General features: G+C 53.0%; 1 protein-coding gene across 1 annotated transcript in view; it reads left to right on the top strand.

The window, feature by feature from the left end:
- Positions 1-25,540, top strand: part of CDC42BPB (CDC42 binding protein kinase beta) — a 99,906-nt gene that overhangs the window by 52,501 nt on the left and 21,865 nt on the right. Inside the window, 16 exon segments of the mRNA XM_058740352.1 lie at positions 1,256-1,349; positions 2,959-3,159; positions 4,729-4,977; positions 7,304-7,383; positions 9,085-9,251; positions 9,807-9,926; positions 10,706-10,839; positions 12,218-12,460; positions 13,872-13,982; positions 15,541-15,785; positions 15,892-15,997; positions 16,350-16,474; positions 16,893-16,998; positions 19,440-19,588; positions 21,009-21,103; positions 22,821-22,900. Of these exon segments, the coding sequence (XP_058596335.1) occupies positions 1,256-1,349; positions 2,959-3,159; positions 4,729-4,977; positions 7,304-7,383; positions 9,085-9,251; positions 9,807-9,926; positions 10,706-10,839; positions 12,218-12,460; positions 13,872-13,982; positions 15,541-15,785; positions 15,892-15,997; positions 16,350-16,474; positions 16,893-16,998; positions 19,440-19,588; positions 21,009-21,103; positions 22,821-22,900 (2,305 nt within the window).

Below are 25,540 nucleotides of genomic sequence, written 5' to 3'. Positions count from 1 at the left end.
TTGGGGACTCCAGTTATTTGTATGTGGCGTCTGTTTTCATTCCTCTAGATCTTTCCCTCCCTTTCTTCAGTGCCCTTTCATTAGATTTTTACTGGAATTTGTTCTCCTATGGGCATCTTATAATTTAGTCACCATTCCTGATAAGATTTTGTCTTCTGTTTCTTCCTCGAGTTAAATCTCTTCATTTCTTCCTGCTTTTGTCTGGTTCCGTTCTTAATTTTTTATTTTTCTGACTCCTTGAGGGTTTGCTTTGTTTTTCCTCTTTATTTCGGTTTGGGGTGCTGCGCTAGTTTCTTTTGCTCCGTGGATCTTTCTTTGGGTAAGAATTGTCGTCGTCTTCTCACCTTTGTTTGTGAGATGCGTCCCTGATGTTGGGAGTAGCTCAGGTGTGGTGTTCTGTCGTGTGAGCACATACCTGAGCTCCTCTTGGCGAACATCTGCCTTTCCTCCTGAAGTCTGTTCCCTTTTGTGCCGTCCAGTCACATGGACTTGTTTGATCAGGAAGGAGAGCTTGTGCTTTAAAGGCCGTCCGCCTCCCCAGGGGCCCCACGTTTGCAAGTCCACAGAGCAGCAGGTCGGCCGTGGACCTACCTTCCTGCCATGAACTTGCTGCTGACAGTTGGACAGATGGCTTAGGTCTTCAGCCCCCGGGTCTTTGTCCGCCAGATACAGCGTGGGGTACATGGGGGGGCTGTTGGCCTGCCGTGGTCTTGCCCCAGAGCCTCACCTGTCTCTTGCTCTCATCACGTCTGTGCTCAGACACCCTTTGCCCCGTTTTCTGCTGCTTCTGGTTTCTTCCCAGCGCTTATCGTGGGCGTCATACCCTGGTGCTGACTGAGACCACGTGCGTGTTCGTGCATTCACACGTTCATTTTCTGCCCTCTCAGCTGGTGGAAGTTTCGTGATGGCAGGGGCTGTGGGGTCTGGTTACTGTCAGAGACCTGGGGTCAAGCACAGCACCGGGCACGAAGGAGACACTCAGGAAGCATGGTCAGCTGTGCGGTGGGAACAAGATGGTGTGTCGTCGGATTGACTGGGGATTAGCTCACGCACAGGAGTGAGCGGTAGTGGTGGTGACTGCCCCTCCGTACGCGTGTGCGAGTAGAGTGCCATGGAGAGACATTTTCCCAAGATGGCGACAGCTGTCCTGAATGGCATTAGCATTTCCTCGGCGGGTACGCCACTGGTGACAGGCTTTGACCTGCCTAATGTGTGGCGTGGAAATGGTTGACTCACTGATTTGTTTTACTCACAGAGACATTAAACCTGATAATGTCCTTTTGGACGTGAATGGTCACATCCGCCTGGCCGACTTTGGATCCTGTTTGAAGATGAGTGACGATGGAACTGTAGGTATTTCTGTTGGAGATTTTTCATTTGGTTCTGGGTTTTGCTTGTAGTTAGAAGGGACTTAACATTTCAATTTGAGATCCAATTAAGAAACCAAGTTTATGAATGTGAATTAAAAAGATTCACATTTGGGGGATAGTTTAAATTTTCTAATTAAGTTGAAAACCTCAGTTTTGATGTCCGTGTCTCAGCAGTAATACGTGTGCCTTGTAAGTTGGGGGTCGTCCGTTTCCTCACGTGGCGAGGTGGCTGAGCACGCCATTGCCGCAGCGACACGCAGGCCCCCTCGGTCCTTTCTTGAAACGTCTGGTGCGGGCCGGTCAGGCGCTCAGACGTTGACTGTGTTAGCGACTCCTCATTTCTGTGTGCGGGCAGGTAACTTCCTGTCAGGCAGGGCTTTTCTCTCTGTGGGTGTTGTCCACCTAGAAACAGGGATCCTTGATACTAGGGTTACTCTCTTTCTTCTCACCAAATCAGTCTCTTATTTCCCCAGTCTTGACCACGTGTTGCTTAGTCGAGATTGGTGCTGCCCTCAAATCCAGCCTTCCGACGACAAGCGTGGTGGTCTCGGACTGAGCTCGAGCGTTGGTTCCCTTTCCTGCCTGCACGTCCCCTCACCCTTCCCGTGCTGCCACCTCACGCCGGTCTCCCCGCTGTCCACCGTATGGTTCCTGCAGCCGGGCAGCCGAGCGGGGAACTGAGTCTGGTCACATGACGGAGGCCGACCTCCCCGCGGTCCAGTCTGACCCGGGTGCCGCTCGTATCCCTTGGCCCCTCCTCAGACATGACCCGAGGGAGAGTCTGTCTGCCCTTCCTGGGCCAGGCCTTCTGTTACGGTTGCTCCCTCAGTCTAATGGACTTTGTTCTCCATGCGCTCCAAGACCAGTCTGGTTCCTCAGCTGACCCGCTGCCCCCTTGTTTTCTCACGACGCTCGCTGCCATCGCTGGCCACGGCTTTCCGGAGCGATGGCCCCACGTCAAGCCTGTTCCTGCTAACGTCAGTGGCTGAGGAACTGTCCTTTCCCTTGTAGAGGCCCGAGCCTCCTGGTTCCCCATCTGGAGAGTTCCTGAGTACCCAGCCAGTGCCTGGACTATTTCCAGATGTTCCCATTTGGGAGATGGAAGGGTAGGCCCTGGGGGAGCAGCCTTAGCGTCTGTGGAAACAGACATTCAGTGTCTTGGGCCCCACCCTAGAATTTCTGTTTCACAAGAGCCCGGGTGGCCTGTATGCACACGGAAGTTTGCGAAGGGTTGGCCTGAACACACATGGCTTCTGGACCGCGCTTTGGGCAGTGACAGAGGATGTGGGAAATGCCACCCCTTGAGGGACCACAGTGCCCTCTGGGGGCTGTGCTGGGCATGCGGGCAAGGGGAGACCAGGCATGCGAGGCCATCTCACACGTTCTGGAAACTGCCTCACGTTTACTGCTGCAGGAGAGCATTCATTTGCAGTGAATTTTTAATTACTAGGGTTTTAAATCATGCTCGTGTGCTAGTTTTATTCCACGATTATTTCATCATTTGCTATCAGTGTTTTAGAGGGAGTAGTTGGGAATTTGGAATCGGAGCTGCCCCAGGATTTCCCTCCAACACCCCCTCTCCTTCAAGGTCCAGTCCTCTGTGGCCGTGGGCACTCCTGACTACATCTCGCCGGAGATCCTGCAGGCCATGGAGGACGGCATGGGCAAGTACGGCCCCGAGTGTGACTGGTGGTCTCTGGGCGTCTGCATGTACGAGATGCTGTATGGAGAGACGCCCTTCTACGCAGAGTCCCTCGTGGAGACCTACGGAAAGATCATGAACCACGAAGTAAGATGTTGCGTCTCCACGTCCTGTTTGTTCGAGTCCCGAGGCAGGGGCCCGGAGGCGGGAGAGGGCTGCTGGGAAGCTGTCCGCGTCTTTGGGGAGGAGACGATAGGGTTGGAGCAGGCTGCTGGCCGCCAGACAGGAGCAGAGATTTGCGGGTGGAGTCGGCACAAGCCGCCGGCACGGGAGGTGTGGGCGTGGGGGGGGAGAGAGAGCTGTGAGCTGTGAGCTGGAGTGGCGAGCTGGAGTGGCGGTGTTCAGGGCAGGGCCCCAGAGAGGCGGGCCTCCACGGGGCTGTGCCGGGTGTGGCCTCGGGATGGCGGGGGGCGGGGGCCCGTTGGGCTCTTCCACCTGTGGGTCTGGATTCATCAGTGTGACCACAGCTGCTCTTCTCGAGTCTGCTTCCCGGAGATTACTTGTCCGGACCAGGCCAGGCGCCCGCGCATAGCACTCTTCCACCTCCTTGACCTGGCTTCCTTTTCCCTTTCCAGCTGTGCCTTTGCCCCCCTTGACCCCTTGACCTTGCCTCCCGTCCGCCTCGCCTTCATTTCTTGTTCGTTTTCCCATTGCTCTTCCGCTTCCTGTTTTGTCACCTGTTTCCCTTAGTCACATGTGTCCTCATGCCGCTCCCACCCTGCGGCCGTGTGCTCACCGCCTCCTTCCCCAGTCTGTCACCCGCACCCCCCAAGTGAGCTTCTCTCCGCTGACCGGTCCTCAGCCCCGTCCCCCGGCAACTCTTCGTGTTGGGGGGCCCGTGAACACGAACATGGTGGGTGGTCTGCCATGTAACTCCCAATCAGGGCAAGCCATGGTTTTTAAAGACCCTTTCCCAGAATAGAGATGATTGTTTTCACTTGGAAGTTAGCTTAGCCTTACCAGAAAAACAGCACAAAAGTGCATAGCGTAGACGGCGGAAATCACCCCCTCCACGTCTTGGCGATAAATGCCGTCACGGTAGCGAACAGGACTCCGGGGATTCTAAAGAGCCTGCTGGCAAGGAGCACGTGCCCCTGTGGGGCCTGGTCCGGCACTTCCTGTGCGCCCGCCGGTCTGATCTTCGGCAGTGTTCCTGCCCCCCCTCTTTCTGGATGATAGAGGTGGGGCCTGGGCCTCGGCGCCTGGGCCCGCTGCCGTGCCGGGTGTGTGTTTGTGGGGCCGCGTCTGAGTGAATGGCATCACGTCACATATGACCAGGTGTTTCGTCATCCTTCTGTCCGGCGCACGACGCTTCTCTGTAGAACAAAATCTTAGGAGCAGACTTGCGCCAGATGCTGGCAGACGCACTGTGGAAGAGCTCCGTGCCAGCCGGTTCTGCCACAGCGTGTGGTTGGCGCCCTTTGCCACTTTGATGGGTGAAAATTTATCGTTAATTTACATGTAACATGGTAACGAGTAACCAGCACGACTAAGGATTTTCTCATTAGAATCAAATGTCGTTAGCTTTGGTTTGCATTTAGCTACCGTGAAATTAGAAAGGACTGTCGGCTCTGTTGTGTTTCCTGTAATGTCTGTACATCTTGGGTTTTTCTGAATAAGTTTTCATCTCATGTCCACCGGCCGCTTGCCCCCCAGGAGCGATTTCAGTTTCCGTCCCACGTCACGGATGTGTCTGAAGAAGCCAAAGACCTCATCCAAAGACTCATCTGCAGCAGAGAGCGCCGGCTGGGCCAGAACGGGATAGAAGACTTCAAAAAGCATGCGTTCTTTGAAGGTCTGAATTGGGAAAATATACGAAACCTGGAAGCACCTTATATTCCTGATGTGAGCAGTCCTTCTGACACCTCCAACTTCGACGTGGACGACGACGTGCTGAGAAACACCGTAAGTGTGAACAAGCACCTCCGTCCCCGTGGCGTCCCGGCGGGTCTGAAGCCAGCAGTGGTCTGTTGGGGGTGTGGATTGTCAGCAGGGTCCTAGAGCCGTGTTGGTTCTTTTTAAAAGTCTGGTGTTGTGTTTCCAGAAAATACACCTTTTATTCCAGCCTTCAGCTTGGTAGTAATGTCCCCTTTAAAACACAGAGACCACAGCCACCTCCTTTCATTGTGCTTTGCAGATACTGGGTTTTTACAGATTAAAGGTTCGTGGCAAGCCTGCCCCCAGCAAGTCTTCTGGTGCCATTTTCCAACAGTATTTGCTCACTTCGTCTCCCGTGTCACGTTTTGGTGATTGTCACAGTATTCCAAACTTTTTCATTATTACTGCATTTGTTGCAGCGATCTGTGGTCAGTGCTTATGACTTGCTGAAAGCTCAGATGATGGTTAGCATCTCTTAGCAGTGTTTCTGTTTAAGTTCATTTATTTATTTTGAGAGAGAGTGTGTGTTGTGAGTGCACACGTTGGGGAGGAGCGGGGAGAGAGAATCCCAGGCTCCGTGCTCTGCGTGGAGCCTGGCGTAGGACCCCATCCCACAACGGTGAGATCATGACGCGGGCCGAAATCAAGAGTCAGATGCTTCACTGACTGAGCCACCCAGGTGCTCCCCTCCTCCCCCCACTAAACTATTTTGTTTTTAACTTGTTTTAATGTTTATTTATTTTTGAGAGAGAGACACACACACAGACAGAGCACCAGTAGGGGAGGAGCAAAGAGAGAGGGAGACACAGAATCCAAAGCAGACTCCAGGCTCCGAGCTGTCATCACAGAGCCCGATGCGGGACTCAAGCTCACGAGCTGTGAGATCATGACCTGAGCTGAAGTTGGACGCTTAACCAGCTGAGCCACTCAGGTGCCCCCTGTTTCTAAATTAAGTTATGAAATTTATTTGTTCAGACATAATGCTGTTGCACACTCAGTAGACTATGGCATAGTGTAAACTTTCACATACGCTGGGAAACCAAAAATACACTTGACTCGCTCTGTTGTGATACTTTATTGTGTGTGGTGTCTGGAACCACGCCCAAAATTTTTCCGAGGTCCGCCTGTACTCCGCTTGAGTAAAATGGAGTTAAATGGCTCTTCTCCTTTAGACTCACCAGAAACACTTACGCTGTATTTTCATGGCACTCAGCAGTGTCGGACATGTTACTGTCCTGGAGCTTCGCCTCAGCCCTGTCACCACTTGCAGACTTCGAGGCCCTGAGCTGGCGAGGGGCTCGGCCTGCAGCCCCACGGCGGACTTGGAGCCCCTGGGACTCTGGTCCCCCGGCATGAGCACCTAGCACTCCGGCCATCACGGTTCTGTGTCTGCACGTGTGTTTCTTTACACGGCCAGGCTTTGGGGGCAACCAAGACTGTGTGTGGCTTCTGAGTCCTCCCTCTGACGCCTAACGTCGTGGATCCTCCAGATTGGGCCCTGGCTCTGGGGCCGTCCGGTGCTGGGCTGGTCCAACGGCCTCTGGTGCATGAGTCGGCACCGTCTTGTCTTTGCTCAGAGGCTCTCAGGTTATTTTGATATCCTCAAATCCAGCCTTTTAAGTCCATACAGGTGACCTGTTTTGGGGATAGAAGAAGTGAGGTTTGACCAAGTAGAAGAAAAGTCTTGATCACTCCCTAGAGAATTTCTCTGACTCAAATAAGAGCTGAACCGTAGACCTCCTGGAGAAAAGACAGAGAAAAGTAGTGTCATCGTGGAAAGGGTTTTCTTAGACTGCAAAGAAACTATTTCTACAATGACATTTCCCAGATAAAGTATAACTTTGGTTTCATGTTTAATAAAGAAGGATCCTGACACTGAAAACCAGAGTCTGTAACACATTAATCTAAAATAAATAAACCTAATCGAAGATAAATCTAAAATAAACCCATGTACCTTGGGTTCCAAGCCTATACCCCTGCCGTTGGCCTCTGTTTCTCCCAAGAGCCTGAGAGCCCCCAGCCTCTGCCTCACAACCCTCCCGGGGCTGCGCCAGCGCCCACCAGCTCGCCTCTGCTCAGGGCCGACGAGTGTGGCACCAGGGCACCATCCAAGTGTGGCCTGGGTCATTAACCATCCTCTGAAGCAGTGTGTTTGTTCTGTTAACTGCATCGTGGGCACAGCCAGGACTGAAAATACAAGTCTGCCAATGCTGTGCCCCCTGGCGGGGACGCTGGTCTCGGTGTCCTAGAAGGCCACGCGATTCTCTCTAGTGCACGCAGTTTCACCCGTTGCTAATGTTCTTTCCCTTTGTTTGAACATGGATTTCATGTTGTTGTATGTGTTCTCGTGCAGGAAATATTACCTCCTGGTTCTCACACAGGCTTCTCTGGGCTCCATTTGCCATTCATCGGCTTTACATTTACAACGGAAAGGTGGGTCTAGCTCTGTGGTTCCCCAGGCGGAGGCTTCCCTTGGGCGAGATGGCAGTTGATGGGCGAGCTCCGGGCGGGTGGGTGCTGCGTGAGCCCTGGGACAGCTGCGCCCCAGGGAGCTGTGGGCAGGTTTGTCCTTGAAAAAGGACACCTGATGAAAACACACAGTGACCTGTAGCAGGGTCGGCCGGCTTCTTCCACAAAGGGTGGGCTCTGTTAGGTAGTCGTCTTTTTTTTAACAACCCTTTAAAACGTGAAACCCACTCTTAGCTCACGGGAGGTCCGGTCAGCCGACTTCTGACTTACAGGCCGCCAGTGCTGTCAGGATTCGTTCCGGTAGACTTTCGGGGGCTCCCGGTCAGGCCCAGCTTTCGTGAGGGCACCGTGCTGGCTTTTGTGAGGATCTTACTGCAGCTCTGTAGCTCCCCCCCGGGGGGCTGGAGCACGGTCCCAGACAGGCTGGCGGTCTGGAGAGCCGGGAGGGCTCCGGCCCTGAGCGCCGCGGTGACTGTACCTGTCAGCCTCTGTCTTGAATGGACCTCTTTGCCAAGTTGTTGCCTGAGGGTTGTACCTGCTTTAAACAGGAAACTGGGCCGGGAGGGGAGGGGAGGGAGGGCAAAGTGAAACAGACGGAACCTCGAAGCGCCTGAAGGAGGGCTACGTGGCCTTCTAGCGGCTCATGCCTCAGTGGACGGGAACTCCTTCCGGAGAGGACGGTTTCTGCTCAAGCCCGCAGAAACTCTCCTGGTGTAAGGTGCCAGGGCTCAACAGCACTTCAGCCAGAGTGACGGCAGACACCTTGTAGCCCGCAGGAAGGGGTCTTAGATCTGGGAGGCACGATGACCTCTTTCTTAATCCCTCATGCAGAGGTTCTGGATTTTTCTGATCCGTTCCAACTCAGTGGGCACTTGTTAAACCTGCAGGTCCCAGGCCCACCCGCCAAGGCTCCAGTTTGGCGGGTCAGGCCCAGGGCCGTCCTCCTGGGACAGACCCTGTGGTGCTGGCACCGCGTTCTCGGGCCACCTTTGAGAAACACCGGCCAGGCCCTTGCATACACGTGTGCCCGGTACCTTTGCTGCACTCCGGGCGGCGGGACTCGGAGAAGGCTCCCTGGCATCGCTGTCGTGTTAAAAGCGGGAGGAACTAAGTAACTGGTGGCCTGGTTCTGAGGGAGAGAACCACTTCGGGTGTCAGTCTGGGTGCGTGCAGGCTGCGGACCGGCTCTGGCGAGTGGCCGTGCCGCCCCGAGTGCTAGCGGCCGTCGAGTCTGCAGGGGAAGGTGAGCCCTGTCCTCAGACTGCTCAGGAAGCCCTCGGCGGCAGGAGTGCCCAGGGCCGTCCAGCGAGGGCTTGGCGAGGCCCCCACGCCCAGCTCCTCACGCGGATGTCGCCTGTGGCGTTCCTGGGCACGCGTAAGCGATGAAAGCAGAAAGTACGCTTGCCTCCTTGGCAGAGGCGTTTTCCTTGAGCCCTTCTGAGGGCACGGCCTTGTCCGCCACCCCCCCCCCCCCCCTGCCCCCCGTCATCCCATCACTTGCTGTAAGGAGGTCTCCCTTCTGAATCTTGGCTCCATCCACGATGGTCTGGCCACGGGCCTTCGTCTACCTGTTCAAAAGACTTCTCTTGGGCCCCAGCGAGTCTCCAGATGCCGAAGAAGTCGCTGTACGCTCCGTGGATCAGAAACCCCGTTGTTTATTTGCAGCTGCTTTTCTGACCGGGGCTCCCTAAAGAGCATAATGCAGTCCAACACGCTGAGCAAAGACGAGGGTGTGCAGCGGGACCTGGAGAACAGCCTGCAGGTGGAAGCGTATGAGAGGAGGATCCGGAGGCTGGAGCAGGAGAAGCTGGAGCTGAGCAGGAAGCTGCAAGGTGAGCGCCGGCCTCCGCTCGCCCCGTCCGTCCCCCCCCCCCCCCCCCCCCCCCCCGACGTCTCCCTTCCGCTCGCCCCCTCCCCCCACTCGCACCCCCGTCTCCCTTCCGCTCACCCCGTCCCCCTCCGCTCGCCCCGTCCCCCCCTCCCCCCCCCAACGTCTCCCTTCCGCTCGCCCCCTCCCCCCACTCGCACCCCCGTCTCCCTTCTGCTCACCCCGTCCCCCCTCCCCCCCCCCGACGTCTCCCTTCCGCTCGCCCCGTCCCCCCTCCCCCCCCCGACGTCTCCCTTCCGCTCGCCCCGTCCCCCCACTCGCACCCCCGTCCCCCCCATCTCCCTTCCACTCACCCCGTCCCCCGACGCTCACCCCATCCTCCCGCTCGCACCCCTGTCCCCCCCCTCCCTTCCACTCACCCCACCCCCCTCCACTCACCCCATCCCCCTCTGCTCACTCCGTCCCCCCCGCTCGCTCCCGCATCCCCCTCCCCCCCCATCCCCCTTCCATTCACCCTGTCCCCTTCCCTCACGCCTGTCTGCCTGTCTCCCTGCCGTAGAGTCCACCCAGACAGTGCAGTCCCTGCACGGCTCCACCCGGGCCCTGGGCGGCTCGGCCCGCGATAAGGAAATCAAAAAGCTAAATGAGGAGATAGAGCGTCTGAAGAATAAAATAGCAGGTAGGTGTCTTAAAGAGGCTGCTTCGTCTGTGTTCTTGGGTGTTAATCCCGTCGAAGAAGATTTTCAGAGTCCTTTTCATAGAGTGGAAAAGGAGAACAGCGTTGGCTTCTGTAACCTGTTTACAGGTCTCCCGTTTCTTTCCGTCCGTTCACCTGACGTTCTTTCTCCAACTTGCTTGGCCCACAAATGAGAGACTTTTACAGTTGCAGCTAGAATCACTTCTTAGCGTTTTACCCGTAAAGTCTCAGAAATGTTTACATTTCTCTGTCTTATTCTCCCCTTGGTGGCCCTGAGGCACCAGTGCCACAGCGTATTTCTCCCCGAAGCGTCCTCAGTGGCTGTGCCTGCCGTTTGCAGTATTTTAGGGGCTGGCTCCGTCGTCACCATCTGTCCTTTGCGGCTCCTAGATTATCAGAGCTTCCTGAAGATTCAAATCGCTTTCGAGTCTTAATCCTCAGCCCTCCATTTTCTCTCTGGAACCCCAGCATCCTGGTGCTGAGAGGGGCCCCGAGTGAGCCCATGATAAGCCTTACTGTGCACCTCGGTTGCCCTGTGCCTGCGCACACGGGCTCACGCGGTCCCCGGTCCGCAGGGGAGAGCGATTACCCCGTCAGTCCACGCGGGTGGCTGCATACGTGACTTTTCCATGTGTGAGAAAGCAAGAAGGTTACTAAGCGATAAAGTGGGTGAAGAATCCTTAACTAATTCACTATGAGGAAGTCAGCTGACGTGAAGTTTTTCCTGTAAGGGAACGCGGTTTATTTTCTCTTCTGCTCAGACTCCAATAGGCTCGAGCGACAGCTGGAGGACACGGTGACCCTTCGCCAGGAGCATGAGGATTCCACACAGCGGCTGAAAGGCCTGGAGAAGCAGTACCGCGTGGTGCGGCAGGAAAAGGAGGATTTTCACAAGGTAGTTGGGGGTGATTTCACGCGAGACAGGTCTCAGCGATGCGCAGTTGTGACCTCGAAGTTGTGTGGGGGTCTGAGCCCTCCTCAGGGCCCTCGTCTGCGCCCTGGGCTGTGTCGCGTGCAGTCCAAGAGGGGCCGGACTGCCTCAGGGTCATGCCGTGCCGCCGACCACGCAGCCTGCCAGGCGGCTGGCCGTGAAGTGGGCGGCCTCAGCACCGGTCACCATTATCGGTCCTCGCCACAGGCCTGCTGGGCGGGCTGTGCACCAGGACCCCGCGATGCCCAGGGCCCGAGGGTCCCCGCGTCCCCACAGCAGCTGACCCAGCTGGGTTCACACGCTGGTGTCCGGTGCCAGAGTCCTCCCCCTTCCAGCGGCCTCCTCCCCTTCTTTCAGCAGGGGCTCTTTGTATGACAGGGCCTTGCAAAAGAAACCGTTTGTTAAAGTTTGGGTGGTTCCCCCCAAAACCCCTTTATAAATTTGATTTTCAGTAAAATATATCAGATTGTACGTTCAGTCGGTAGTGTATTCATACTAGGGTTGTTTCCTAAAGTACATTCGTTTATACACTTAAGTCGTTAAACCTGCAGTTTGCTCTGTGTTCTCTAAAACGTGCGGGATTTCAGACCCAGATTGTTCAGTCTGTCGTGGTGTCCTAACCATGGCGCTTTGTCGAGAAGTGCACAGGGGACAGGAGACTCCTCGGTACTCTAGTGTAGGTACAGCAGCTCACTGAGCCCGGCCCGGCCCTGGTGGAGTCCCCCCTTCCCCCCAGATCCAGCTACTTCCGATATCAGACCAATAGGTGCCACCGTGACTGGGCCACCCAGTCGTAGATGAATTGGCTGCGGGAAGGTGAGGCCACGGGTGCAGCCAGAGGGGCCACCATAACCTCACTCTCGTGAGGGGCTAGCTGTCCAACAGTCGTTTTTATGTGGTTCTTTACTTTGATGGAACTCTTAAGCTTTTTTGTACGTAACGCGTTCTTTCCCAGTTCTGCCGTTTCAATAACTGGGTTGGTGACCACATTCACGCCCCGTCCACCTTTGTGGCCTTGTGGACGGTATAGGGGAGAGGTGGAGACACGTGAGCCTGTGCTGTGAGCAGGCCTTCCGGCTGGCTGGCGGAGCTCGGGCTTCTGGTTGCCGCGTAACTGGGGGTCTTTCCCGGAGTGAGTTCGATCTTAGCGCCTCTGCTCAGGTGGGTCTTCTTCCGGGCTGCTCGTAGCTGTGCTGGGGCCTAGCAAAGGGCTTTTTCACAGAGGCGAGCCCTTGGCTCTCGACCGTGGCCTGTAAGCAGCATTTGCTGGAGAGGATTGAACGGCCAGCCTTCCGCGTCTCTGCGACGCACACGTAAAACCTCTGTCATGCTTTCTGTTCAGCAACTGATTGAAGCTTCCGAGCGATTGAAGTCCCAGGCCAGAGAGCTCAAAGACGCCCACCAGCAACGCAGGCTGGCCCTGCAGGAGTTCTCCGAGCTGAACGAGCGCATGGCAGAACTCCGCTCCCAGAAGCAGAAGGCATCCCGGCAGCTGCGGGACAAAGAGGAAGAGGTAGAGGTAGCCATGCAGAAGATCGACTCCATGCGGCAGGAGATCCGCAAGTCGGAGAAGCTGAGGAAGGAGGTAGCCTCGTAGCCGTTTCGGGGATGGTACTGTTCGGGCTTTTCTTTGCTCCTGCTAGAACACCTTCGAGAACGTGGGCTAAATCGCATGAGTCACTTAAAACAGATCTTAAATTTTATGAGACGCCAAGTAAGTTGACCTGCCAAGTATTTCCTTCGTACTTCTCAGCCCCCGATACCTATTGGTGGAATTATTAAAAGACATTTCTTAAGGTATTAATTTTTAAAAATTCCCTTCTAAAGCAAATAGAGGGTATTTCTGCCCAACAGACAGAACGTAAGCGTGTCGGGACGTAGTTGGCACAGCACAGCCTACGTGAATACGAGTCCTACGTCCACAAGGAGCGGCCAGGAGGACGACCAGGCTCAGCCTGGCGCCCCCGGTCAGCCCAGTGGCTCTGAAACTTTGGTTTTGGGACTACGTCATGCCCTTAAGAACTGTCGAGGCCCCCAAAGAGCTTTCGTTGGTGGCGGTTACAGCTCCTCATGCTTACCAGGTTAGAGATTAAAACACTTTTTTCAGTTTAACAGTAAACCCGTTACATGTTAACTGACGGTTTTTATGAAAAGTCACTCCCTTCCCCCATCTGGTGAGAAGAATGGCACTTTTACATTTTTGTGCTTTTCTTTAATAACTGGCTTGATAAACTATTTCTGCATTAGTTCTGTTGTGTTACACTGTTTTGGATAAAGTATTTGAAGAAAACCCAGATAATTGGAAAAAGAAGGGCCTTTTTTAGAAAGGGCCCCAGGACCCCGCTTTGAGCACTGGCTGCCCTAGACACTCCAGATACTCTTCCATTAACGAGTGACATATTTTAAGCAGCCGTTAGGATTGAGTTCTGTTACAACTTGCTTGGTAAAAAATCAGATGCTCTATAAGTACGTGCTCTTTGTTAGTCGGTCTCAAAACACCTACTTGGTTTTTTTTCCGTTTATTTTGCAACCCAGATGCATTTGTAGCTGTAGCATCAGTGGAACCCCTAGCGAAGCATTAGTGTCCACACTCTGGGCAGGTCACTGCAGCATCTGGGATCTGCTTTAAAGTAAAGGGAGAGGGCACTCAGCCGGCCGAGGTGCAGGGGGTCCTTTCCGCTGCCCTGCTTGGGCACGTGCGCGTGACCTTCACCAGTCGATAGATGGATTTGTGATCTGCAGACATCTCAATTGCCTGTGTCACCAGTCCGTCTCCTGTCCGGAAACTTAATGCCAAGTTGCTGGTTTACATTAGAATTTAAACTTGGTTTATTACTAACCAGCTGTTCCAGTCGAGCCTTAAAGTGTCTTTCTCCGCCGTTAACTGGGCCTGGGATCGGGTGCGGAGGTAGGAGCGACAGGCCCTCAGGGCCGTCCGCAGAGAGCCCCAGGGCAGGGCAGGCTTCGTGCTGGTGAGCACTGTGCCCCCCTTGCAGCTGGAAGCCCGCCTGGAGGACACCGTCGCCGAGGCCTCCCGGGAGCGCAAGCTTCGCGAGCACAGCGAGAACTTCTCCAAGCAAGTGGAGAGTGAGCTCGAGGCCCTCAAGGTAGTACCTGTAGGAGACCAGCCCGTCCTCCTTCCTAACTGTCGTGGTGGGAGTCCTCCTGCGCGGTGGGCTTGTCCGGAAGGACGGGGTGTGGAGAGGTGACAGGTCACAAACGTGCCTTAATGACAGCCTTCTTTCCATTTAGAACCTGAGTTCCTTCGCTATTTTCCTTCCTTAAAGTGTCAGGCAGTGTCTCGTAAGTCCTGGTAAACTAACACCTGACACCTGCTGTGTATTCAGTGAGACCGTTTCTGAAAAAGTCCCTTAAAGCCCGTGTCCTGCCACTGAAGTGGAAGACAGGCCAGTGGCCCGGGGCCAAGGGCAGCCAGGCACCTCGGGAGGGAGTGAGCGAGTGAGCAGAGAGGCGCCAGGGGCCAGAACAGGGGTGAGGAGGTGGGGGAGGGGGCGCTCTTTGTTAGCCTGGCATGACCTCAGGGGCACGAGTCCCCTTTCTGAGCCTGGGTTTCCTCATCTGCCGGTGGAGACGATAGGCCCGCTGTCTCCCCAGCACGTACCTCGGGTGGGCCTGTTTCCCTCCATCGTCCTTGCTGCCGTCTGGGCCTGTGGGCGGCAGCCCCGGGGCCTGGACTTCTTTTTTTTTTTTTTTTTTTGAGACAGAGACAGAGCATGAACGGGGGAGGGGCAGAGAGAGAGGCAGACACAGAATCGGAAGCAGGCTCCAGGCTCTGAGCCATCAGCCCAGAGCCTGACGTGGGGCTTGAACCCACAGACTGCGAGATCGTGACCTGAGCTGAAGTCGGACGCTTAACCGACTGAGCCACCCAGGCGCCCCGCCCGGGGCCTGGACTTCTGCCCGCTCGTGCCTGAGTCTGTGCTCGTGCCTGAGTCTGCTCGTCGCCGCCGGTGCTGACAGTCCACCCCCCCCCCCCACCCCCCCCATGGCAACCAGGGCGCGTCCTGTCCTCAGTGCCCCCAGCAGCTCCCAATGACTCGGGCCCTGACAGAACCCCTCCCAGCGTTTCCCGCCCATCTCACTGCGTTCACCTTGCTGTTTGTCACCGTGCTGAAGAACCTTCTGCCTGATGTGGCACTTCACGTGTCCCCGCATCAAGGGCTCCTTTAACTGTCCGCTGGGCACCACACCCCCACGCTTCACCGCGTTGCCCTGTGTCGGTGTCTCGTTGCTCATTTGCTGCTTGGCCATCGGTCTTTCCCTGTCTGCCCCACGAGAGCAGGGACCTCGATGTGACCCTCTTAACCACAAAGGTGCCTGACACATAGTCGCCCGAATGAACAAACTGTGAGGAGGTTTTGGGGACCGATTGTGTCAGGGTGTAGACAGAGCTTCCGGGGTCCTAGGCAGATCTGGGCACGTCCCTTGTGCAAGGTAGGTGCTGTCAGCCCCTCAAATCTGCCCGACGGTTGTTAGAAGGACCTCGCGACCGTGGCCAGCTGCGTCGGGCGCGGTGTCTGCCATTGGTGGAGAGGGGACAGAAGAAGCCGCGTGTACGGGTGCCCGCACAGGGTGTGGGTGGAGGGCCATGTGGCCCTCGAGGGGAAGACACGGACCTGTAATTTATTTTACCTTTATCTTCAGATGAAGCAAGGAGGTCGGGGCCCGGGGGCCAGCTTAGAACATCAGCAGGAGATTTCCAAAATCAAATCTGAACTTGAGAAGAAAGTCCTGTTCTATGAAGAGGAGTTGGTCAGGCGTGAGGCCTCCCATGTGCTGGAGGTAAAAAATGTGAAAAAGGAGGTACATGATTCGGAAAGCCACCAGCTGGCCCTGCAGAAGGAAGTTCTCATGCTGAAAGACAAATTGGAAAAGTCAAAGCGAGAACGGTAGGTTTTCGTGCGCCCTTCGGTGCTGTGAGCGCGGGCCTGTGCCCCCGCCACCGAGAGGATTGGCTCACGGAGCTTCTGAACCGCCGCTCTCGCACCTTCCCAGGCACGCCGAAATGGAGGAAGCAGTAGGCACGATAAGAGACAAATACGAGCGCGAAAGGGCGATGCTGTTTGAGGAAAACAAGAAGCTGACAGCTGAGAACGAGCGGGTAATCTCGTCCATGCCACCGCTCGGGGCTCTAGTTCCCGGTCGTGGGTCCTGGGAGTCGGGTGGTTTGTGCAGCTTGCTTCCTACGTGAAGTAACTCGTTTCCATTGGGTTAGAAGCTGCTAATTTCCTGAAATCCCCTGCTCTTGTCATTTGCTCAGATTTGGGTTGAAATGTGACCAAAGTTAGATACATTTGAGAAGTCCGTATCCGAGATGAAGTTTGGAGCAAAATCTCACAACGATTTAAGAAAACTTTCAAAATCTTCCGAAGAACATGTAGCTTTAATAACGCTAAGGTCACGTTTAAAGGACACCAAATAACGAGTTATGTGGTACAATTGTTTAATTTCAGCTTTGTTCCTTTGTGGATAAACTCACAGCTCAAAATAGACAGCTTGAGGATGAACTACAGGACCTGGCGGCCAAGAAGGAGTCAGTGGCCCACTGGGAAGCCCAGATCGCAGAGATCATTCAGTGGTACGTGTGCCCGCCCGCCCGCCCTTCCCCAGCCCTGCCACACCGCTCGCGCTCCCTCCACCCGCGCCGCTGCCCCTAGGCCCCGGCACGGACCCGCCGCCCTCTCCCGAATCGCCGCCGTCGAGGGGCCGCACTTCTGTCCGGTGTTCTTCACATTGGACTAAAGGTGGAGAAAGTGCACCGGGTCCCTGGAGACGTGGGTCAGGCTGGCACACCCCACACGTTCTAGCGAAAGGGAGGCCGGGCCCCCGCGCAACACGGCAGAGAGGGACTGGGGTGGCCCTTGCTAGCGGAGCCGTTCGTTGGTCGTGGGCGACCGCTCCGGCTGGTGGGACGCTGTGTCACTTTGTCCCACGGGGGGCAGGAACCTATCCTCATTTTCGGCTCCTCTCACTGGGTCTCTATGGTCCTCCTCTAGGGTCAGTGACGAGAAAGACGCCCGAGGTTACCTTCAGGCTCTTGCTTCCAAGATGACCGAAGAGCTCGAGACACTGAGGAGCTCCAGTCTGGGGTCGAGAGCACTGGTAGGCTTTGTTCTGAACCGTGTCTTTTATGATGATGGGACTCCCCAGTGGCTTTACCTTGAACACGAGTGTAGAAACTCAGTGCCGGGCAAGTAACTCGGGTGATGCGGGCCTCCGTGTGGCCAGGGACACCCCCGAGGTGCAGAGCACCGCTGTCTGAACTACTGGGAGACCACAGCCACTCTGTGGAGGGACCGCAGTTCGCGCGACGGGCTCCTGCCCTCAAGGAGATGGATGGGTTTTGTCTATTCTCTCACTCCCACCCCGACGACCCCACCCCCCGGTCAGTGGTCCGTGTGTTTCGAGGGCCCGGAGTTTGGCGAGCCGTCTCCACCCAGGCTCACTTCTGGGCGCAGCCCCACGTGTCCCTCCTTCTGTCTGCCTTTCTTACAATATGTGTGTGTAAGTTATTCTGTAAGTGACAAACACTAGTAACAATAAAGGTGTAGGGGAACTGTTTCATTAGCGTTTTAGTTAGAACTTCACAAACCCAGATTTTTATTCCCTGTTTTGCTGGTTTGAAGCTCTGTTTGCCCCAAAGGGGTGTTGTTAGGTCGAATGTCATTACTCCTCATCCTGTCACCTGAGCACCCGGCACATATACCATCTTGTCGAAGAATACAGCTGTGTTCTTCGCTCTGTAATTGGAGAACGTATTCATTTTTGATTTTAGATTTAGAAGTACCAATTCAAACGACCAAGTTTTTTTCATTTCTGCGTTTTCTCTTCCAGTCACATCTACGGGTATACTCGCGCTTGTGAACTGCGTTAAATAAACCTAGTGCGTAAACCTTATGAAAGACGAAAGAATATAGCCCTAGGTCCTTTTAGCAAAATGGGATGATTGAGATTCTTGTTGCAGAATTCTGTGTGAACAGTCCTTCCTGTTGAAGGACTGACTGATGAAAGTGTATTTCCTTCCTGTCCGTAGAAGTGTGTTGTTCACTTGTTGATGCTTGAGGAAATCCGTGTGGGCCATGGTCATCTGAAGACTCAGGCTTCTGACATTCACTGGGTTCATCACAGTCGTTGGCGTCCAATAAAACGCCCATTTCTCTGTCCCTGCAAACCCCTAGTCAGTTCCCTTTTCTTCTCTTTATGGATGGAAAACGAAAAATTCTCAACTGTGTGGACTGAAAGCTTTTAAAAAAGTCTAATAAAGTGGAATCTCCAGATTCCTTCTGTCCCTCTCGAGAGCGGATGGAACACGGGCAGCATCTCGGTGGGAGAAGGGGAGCACGCTGCCACCCAGCTGGTCTCGGTCACTGTTAACCTCACCCTGCTGAGCCCTCCATCCTTGCTCTTCCTGCCCCTTCAGTCTTCCGTTGTGGGCAGGGATGATTGATGAGTAATGACGTAATTGCTCGGATAGTGAAATAGGAGATGTTTCAAGATAAAGGAAGAGTACGGTAACGGAGACCCCCACAATATATCATACGTTTGTAAGAGAGTCTAACGGGCCCAAATAGAAATTGTGCTCCTGGTTGAGTTTTATTCTTTAAAAAAAATTTTTTTAAGCTGCAGCTTATTCTTTTGAAGATCTCTAATAAAGAATAAAAGTCATAAAAAGCCCAGACTAAAATTGGGTCTGATGGACTTTGATGATATCTAATATTATCAAATTAATATTTAAGTTAATTAAGTTAATATTTAAATGTGATAATAAAAGTTTAAGATTAGAAGAAGATGAATTGTGTGTCAACATTTTTTTAAACAAGTAAATATCTTAAAAATATATCTTTATATATCTTTAAAGGGGCACCTGGGTGGCTCAGGTCATGGTCTCACGGTTCGTGAGTTCAAGCCCCACATCGGGCTCTGTGCTGACAGCTCAGAGCCTGGAGCCCGCTTTGGATTCTGTCTTCCTCTCTCTGCCCCATCCCCGTTCACGCTCTTTCTCTCTGTCTCTCAAAAATGAATAAATGTTAAAAAAGAATGTAGAAACACATGTATCTTTATGAGTGCCTGGGTGACTCCATTAGTTAAGCATCAGCTCAGGTCATGATCTCACGGTTCATGAGTTTGAGCCCCGCATCAGGCTATCTTTCAGCATAGAGCCTGCTTCAGACCCTCTGTCTCCTTTCCTCTCTTCTCCCCGGCTCACATGCACACACATGTTCTCTCTCTCAATAAATAAATAAATAAATAAAGTCAATAAATTATATCTTAGAGCACTTGGGTGGTTCAGTTAGTTAAGCTGACTTCATCTTGGGTCATGATCTCACCGTTTATGGATTCAAGCCCCACATCAGGCTCTGTGCTGACAGCTCAGAGGCTGGAACCTTCAGATTCTGTGTCTCCCTTACCCTCTGCCCCTCCCCTGCTTGCACAATTCCTGTCTTTCAAAAATAGATAAATGTTAAAAAATTAAAAAAAAAAAAAAAATATATATATATATATATGTATGTATATATCTTTAATATCTGAATCATTGTCTCCAGGACCCCCTTTGGAAAGTGCGCCGTAGTCAGAAGCTAGACATGTCTGCACGGCTAGAGTTGCAGTCTGCTCTTGAGGCGGAGATCCGGGCCAAACAGCTTGTTCAAGAGGAGCTGAGGAAAGTCAAAGACGCGAATCTCTCCTTTGAAAGGTACCTGGTACTGTGTTCTGACTCGATAGGGGACTATATGACCTTGGGCACACCCCTGCTCTGTGATGTCAGTTGACTGGAAGGAGCTTTGCACGGTGGACCGTTTCTGGCCCCTAGTAGGCACTCAGTGAGAATCGATGGGGTGGATGTGCAAATGCCCTGCGCGCATCGGAGGGCTGTGCTTATTTTCTCAGGAAGCAGTGAAGCGATGGGAGCCCGCGGTTTTGAAGTGCCAACATCTGTGTGTGTAAGAGGCAGATGCTGGTCCTCCCTGTGCCCGGTGACAAGACACGGCCACACGTCTGAGGGACAGTTCTGGCCTGCTTGTTCCCTAAGTGCTGTTTGTTTCATCAACTTCGAGTTTTCCCTTTTAACCTAAAACTAATACTGTAAATACAGGTTGAAGACGGTATGCCTATCTCAAAACTTTTTTCTGACCCTTTTTTCTGACACCATTTTTACACAACAGTAAATTCAGTGAATGTTTGATGAGAGGCCGCCGCTGGCAGGCTTATATGCCCAGGAGATGGTCGTGAACTGCTCTCTCGTAAAACCCAGGCCAACCTACCTGCAGTAGCTGTTGATGTGGAAGGTGGGGACCTGGATGTCACGAACAGGGTCACCGATGGGATTACCGAGTCACGCATCTTGTTAGTTTGGGGCTAAAAGAGTAAGAGTAGCGATGGCTACCGTTCAGGTACGCTCCCTGTAAGAGGTTGATCCTGTTAATCACGTGACTGTCACGGTGCTTCCAGGAGGCCAGCACTCTTGAGCCCCATTTTACAGATGAGGACAGCGAGATGCAGAGAGGTGTAGGTCAGCCAGCATCACCTGCTAATTCGGCGCAGAACCCCCACTCAGCTGCTGGACTGCACCGCTCGCCTCCTGGCCAGGTCACTGCAGCGGCCTGACTGCTCTGTCCCTGCAGGAAAGCGTAGGAACCAAGGCCCGCCCCCCCCCCCCCCCCCCCCCCCCCGCCCCGCAGCTGTGCTCAGGCGGTGGTCGTGGTCTCGTCCAGCCTGCCGTCTCGCTGGTTGTGGGAATGACGTTTGGAGGTCTGATGGCTGAGTAATCTGGGTGGTGTGTCCTCGGAGGACAAAGGACTCATTTGGAAAGAGACTGGGAGGGTCGGAAACTCCACGAGGGCCTCCAGATACACCTTCATTAACCATGATTTTGAAAATCCATGTCTGTTTATAATTCTGAAATATCTGTCATCTCTGTAACATGCTCAGCGGACTCACCCATGCCAGGAGTGGATTTGTGTTTCCGTTCGCAGCGGGGAGCCTGCCATGTTCCGGCACTTTCCCAGGCGCTGGAAATTAACCCCTGCCCTCACGTTTTGACACTCACTGAATCAACGTGTAGATATTTGTTCTCGGGGTACTTAAAGCCTTCTATTTTTTATTTTTTGTTTTAGTAAACTAAAGGATTCCGAAGCCAAAAATAGAGAATTATTAGAAGAAATGGAAATTTTGAAGAAAAAGATGGAAGAAAAATTTAGAGCAGATACTGGTAAATTATAAGCTTCTGAAGTATTTAAATATAAGGTTTTTTTTAACAACATGGTTTTATTTTAGATTTAATAGTTTTTAGTTATATAAAGAAAGCACTTAACATGATTTTGAAGCCAATGTTCTGAGGTAGCGTATGTTCAAATATGCCTTTCTCGAAGGTAACCACAGTTTGTGGCTTATCCTTCCTGTTCCTCTTGGAAGTGCAAAGCAAATACACGTGTACGTAGAGTCACCCATCCGTGTCCCCCTGATCACACGAGGCAGCCTGCTGGGGCCTCCGATCTGTGAGTGGGTAGGGCCGCGGCATGAGAGGTGGCCCGGTGCCGTCCCGGCGTTACCGCACCCTGCTGGGGGCTATGGACGGGGGTCGGGCTGTTCCCTCGCTGTCACAGCAGGTGCTATAAGGAGTAGCTGTGTGTGGGTAACATGTGCTGTTCCTGTGGGGCACGTGGGGGTAGATTTTTGGAAGTGGGAGTGCCGGTTAAGGAGTAAGCGTGCTTGCGCTGATGCTGGCAGTGACGGTGGCCGCCCCAGAGGCTTGTGCACTTGTGTCCCTGCCCGCGCACAGGCGACGGCTCTGCCCCACAGCCACGTGCACACAGTGTGAGCACACAGTGAACAGGTGGGAAGGAGCATTAGAATACAGATTGTGCTTGCGTCCCTCTTATGAGCAAGATTGAGCACCTTTTGTATGTTTAAGGGCTTTTTGTGTTTCTTTACTTTTTTTCTTTAATGTTTACTTGTGAGCAGGGGAGGGGCAGAGAGAGAAGGAGAGAGAGAATCCCAAGCAGGCTCTGCACTGTCAGCGCAGAGCCCAACTCGGGGCTCAGTCCCACAAAGCGCAAGGTCATGACCTGAGCTGAAATCACGGGTTGGACGCTTAACTGCCTGGGCCACCCACGCGCCTTGAGATTTTCTTATTCTGTGATTTTTATGTATTTGTATCTTTTGCTCACTTTGTAAAATTCAGAGTAAGTTTTTTTTCTAGAAACTTTGTAGATGGAGGATAGAATATGTAGAGCCTTTTGTTTGTGATGAAAGTTGCAAATATTTTCCCAGTTTGTCTTTTGTCATTTTTATTTTGCTTATATTTTTTACCAAGCATAAGGTTTTTTGGGGGTTTTTTTTGTGTGTGTGTGCATCACATTTGTCATTTTTTTCCCTTTTTTCAGTTACAGGGGAATATTTCTGAGTCCCCAGGTACTCAAATAATTCACTCATATTTTCTAATACTTGTATACAGGTTTCATTTTTTAAATGTGGATTACTGGTCTATTTGAAATTTACTCTGATGTGGATTTTGAGGAGCGGATCTAGTTTTTAGTTTTATCTTTTTCCTGTGGCTAGTCGTCTAATACCAGTTATTGAGAAGTTCCTCTGCCTACCAATTTTGTATGTGACTCTTACCACATGAGGTCACCATGGCACTTGAGTCTGTTTCTGGATTTCCTGCCCTGTTCACTGTTCACCGGCAGGAACCACTGGATTGTGATGAAAGAGGTTTCAGTAAATCTGATTTAGTATCTGGTAGATCTCCTCCCCCAACCCCTTTTTTTAAGGACTTCTGAGACGCTCTCCAAATGAACTTAACTAGAATCACATCAGATTTATCCGTTAGGTTAAGGAGAATTGACATCTTGATGGTGCTGAGTCTCCCCATGGGAGCACAGATGGTCTTTTAAATTTGCCTTGACTAGTCTGTTTCTTTTTTATAGGATTGAAACTTCCAGATTTTCAGGATTCTATTTTTGAGTATTTCAACACTGCACCTCTTGGACACGATCTGACATTTAGAGTAAGTAGTTATTTTAAAAAGTGACAAATGAGTTTGTGATAAGTTAGAGTTGGTAGGACATGCTCTGACCACCGGTGGGGCCACAAACACACTAGTAAATTGACACCTGACAGTTTTCTCTGTCGTGCTGACTTAGGAGTGACCCAGGGTGTCAAATGGGTGAGGTTAGAGACATTTACGGTACCGGAAATGCTCACAGAGATGCTTCCCCAGACTTAAGTGGAAGCTAAGAAAGTGCTCAGCGTCTTCAGGGAAGAATCGGCACTGGCTTCTGGCTGTGTGGTGAGCATCTCAGACGGGTTTTGATTTTTATTTTTTTTATTAAAAAAAAATTTTTTTTAATGTTCATTTTTGAGACGGAGACAGAGTGCGAGTGGGGGAGGGGCAGAGAGAGAGGGAGGCACAGAATCCGAAGCAGGCGCCAGACTCTGAGCTGTCAGCACAGGGGCTCGAACCCTCGTGAGATCATGACCTGAGCCAAAGTCGTTCACTTAACCTACTAAGCCACCCAGGCACCCCTCAGGCGGGTTTTTAAATACACATTCCCACCCTGCCGCAAATGAAGACTAAGCCAGTCTCATTACCACTTCAGTGACTTCTGTATGGCCCTCCGGTTTGGTCTCCGGTGGCCCCCGTGGGGTGGGCGGACGGGTGGTTGGGGAGAATTGTTGCCGTGGCCGCCCCTGCTCAGCGACCCGCAGCGGGTAGGCGGGGCGGCCCGAGGGAGCCATTCCGAGTGAGTCCCGTCTCTCCCTTTGTGCGCTGCCCGAGGACCCAGTGCCTTCTTTACCGCTTCTCTCCAGACGATAGGGGTGGACCCTTGCTAGCAACGCTTGAAGTAAGCCAGAAAGTAAAAATAGCGAAAACAAATCTCATTAATGGGACTTCTGATGGCATGTCGTCGTTTTCGTTGATTTCCATCATTTTTTTTTTTTTAAGGAAACGTTAAGCCTGCAGGCAAGTTGAAAGAATAGTATAGTAAACACATAGGTATCTCTCCCTGCCATTTTCTCCTAACGCACCAGTGTTTGTTTCCTAAGATGAAGGATGTTCTCCTAACACAACCATAATGTCATTGTCCTGCACGAGACCTTTGCACTGATGCTGTAGTAGAGCACGCATGTTTTACATGTCCCTTGTTCCCTGAGTGTCCTTTACGGCTGGTTTGCCTCCCCTTGTCAGGGTCCAAGCAGAGCTCCTAGGTCGCATTTAGTCTTTGATCTGGAACAGTGTCCCAGTTTCTCCCCCACCCCACCCCCACCCTTTATAACATTGGTATTTTTGTGGCATCTGTACCAGTCGTCTCACTGAGTGTCCTACGCTCCGGATTTGTCTGATGGCTGATTTGACGTGGGTTGGACATTGTGGCAGGGATGCCGCACGGGATGTGGACGTCCCGAGTGTGTAGGCTTCGTGATGCTTTCGTCGTCAGGCGGAGGTGGCGTCTGCCAGGCCCCGCCCTGCCCCTTCGTAAGCGTCGAGCCGTCGGGAAGGCTGCCGGATGTCCGTCCGCCAGCAGCCTTGTGCCCACGGGTCGGTGAAGGCCAGCAGCCCGTGCCTGGCAGCGGTTCTTACAGAATCAAGTAGGTTTGCGTGGGTCCTGCTGCTCTGGCTCACACCTGCTCATGTTCACCTGTCAGAATGGTTTCTTGTCAAGTTGGTGATGCTCGTCTCTTCCCTGAAGGCCTGAGTTTTAAGCAGCAGATAGATTTACCTGGTCCTCACACGGCGGTTCTTTCAGAAACGTCCTGCTTCGTAAGTCTCGTCCCTCTCTCACTGCTGGAGCGCTAGACACATCGCGGCAACCCGAGGGCTGCCGTTGTTAACGGGATGGAGGCGGCCAGGAGAGCGGCGTTAGACACAGAATTAGAGCAAGAGTAGCGATCCCTGGGGCAGGTGGTTTCAGCCCGAACTCGGCGCCACTGTAGACAGCCAGTCGGGAGGTTTTGTCACGGAGCTAGATGGAGGCCGTAATCTTGGTACCGTGTCCGGGGGGTCAGCACTCCTGCCGTCTTCGTGTTTGGTCTCAGTCCCTCCTTACCTCTGTGGTTTAAGTAGCAAATCCTTGGTCAGAGTCTGGGTTTGTCGGGAGGTGTTTCCAGACCTGAGAATCGTCTTTTAGAAGCTTCTACCCTGCTTTCTCCCTATTAAACATGTTGTTAACTATTAGAATGATTGGCCACAGTGATGGAATCACTGTATTTTTATGCAAGTTCTCATTGGTTGGGGAGTGACGGTTCTGTTCCTCGCTTCTGTCACCATCAAGGACGCTGCCTCCCCCACATCTTGTCTGCTAGCCTCTTGGGAAGCAGCAGTCACTGCTGAGGCTGGCCCCCATGCCCTCCCTGTGTCCCTAGCAGCCCTCAGTCGTGGACGACTCCTTGCCCTTAATTCCCATCCTTGGACCAACCAAGTGAAACCAGTCAGGTTTCTTAATATTCTCTTGCTCCTCGTTCATGGAGAGATGGAACGCTAACGCGTGTAACATACCATATTTATGGGAGAAATTTGCTTACTATTGTAGCTTGGATAATTAGCTAATTGGTATAGCATTTCCCTTGTGAAATTAACAAATTCACAAACTGCGGTGTTCATGTGCTGTGCTACCTTCCCAGCTGAATTTGGCTCCTTCTACAGGAA

This window comes from Neofelis nebulosa, chromosome 7 (genome assembly GCF_028018385.1).
Source record: "Neofelis nebulosa isolate mNeoNeb1 chromosome 7, mNeoNeb1.pri, whole genome shotgun sequence".
Taxonomy (NCBI): domain Eukaryota; kingdom Metazoa; phylum Chordata; class Mammalia; order Carnivora; family Felidae; genus Neofelis; species Neofelis nebulosa.
The sequence above is the reverse complement of the archived record's forward strand: the minus strand, read 5'-3'. Positions and strand labels throughout refer to the sequence as shown.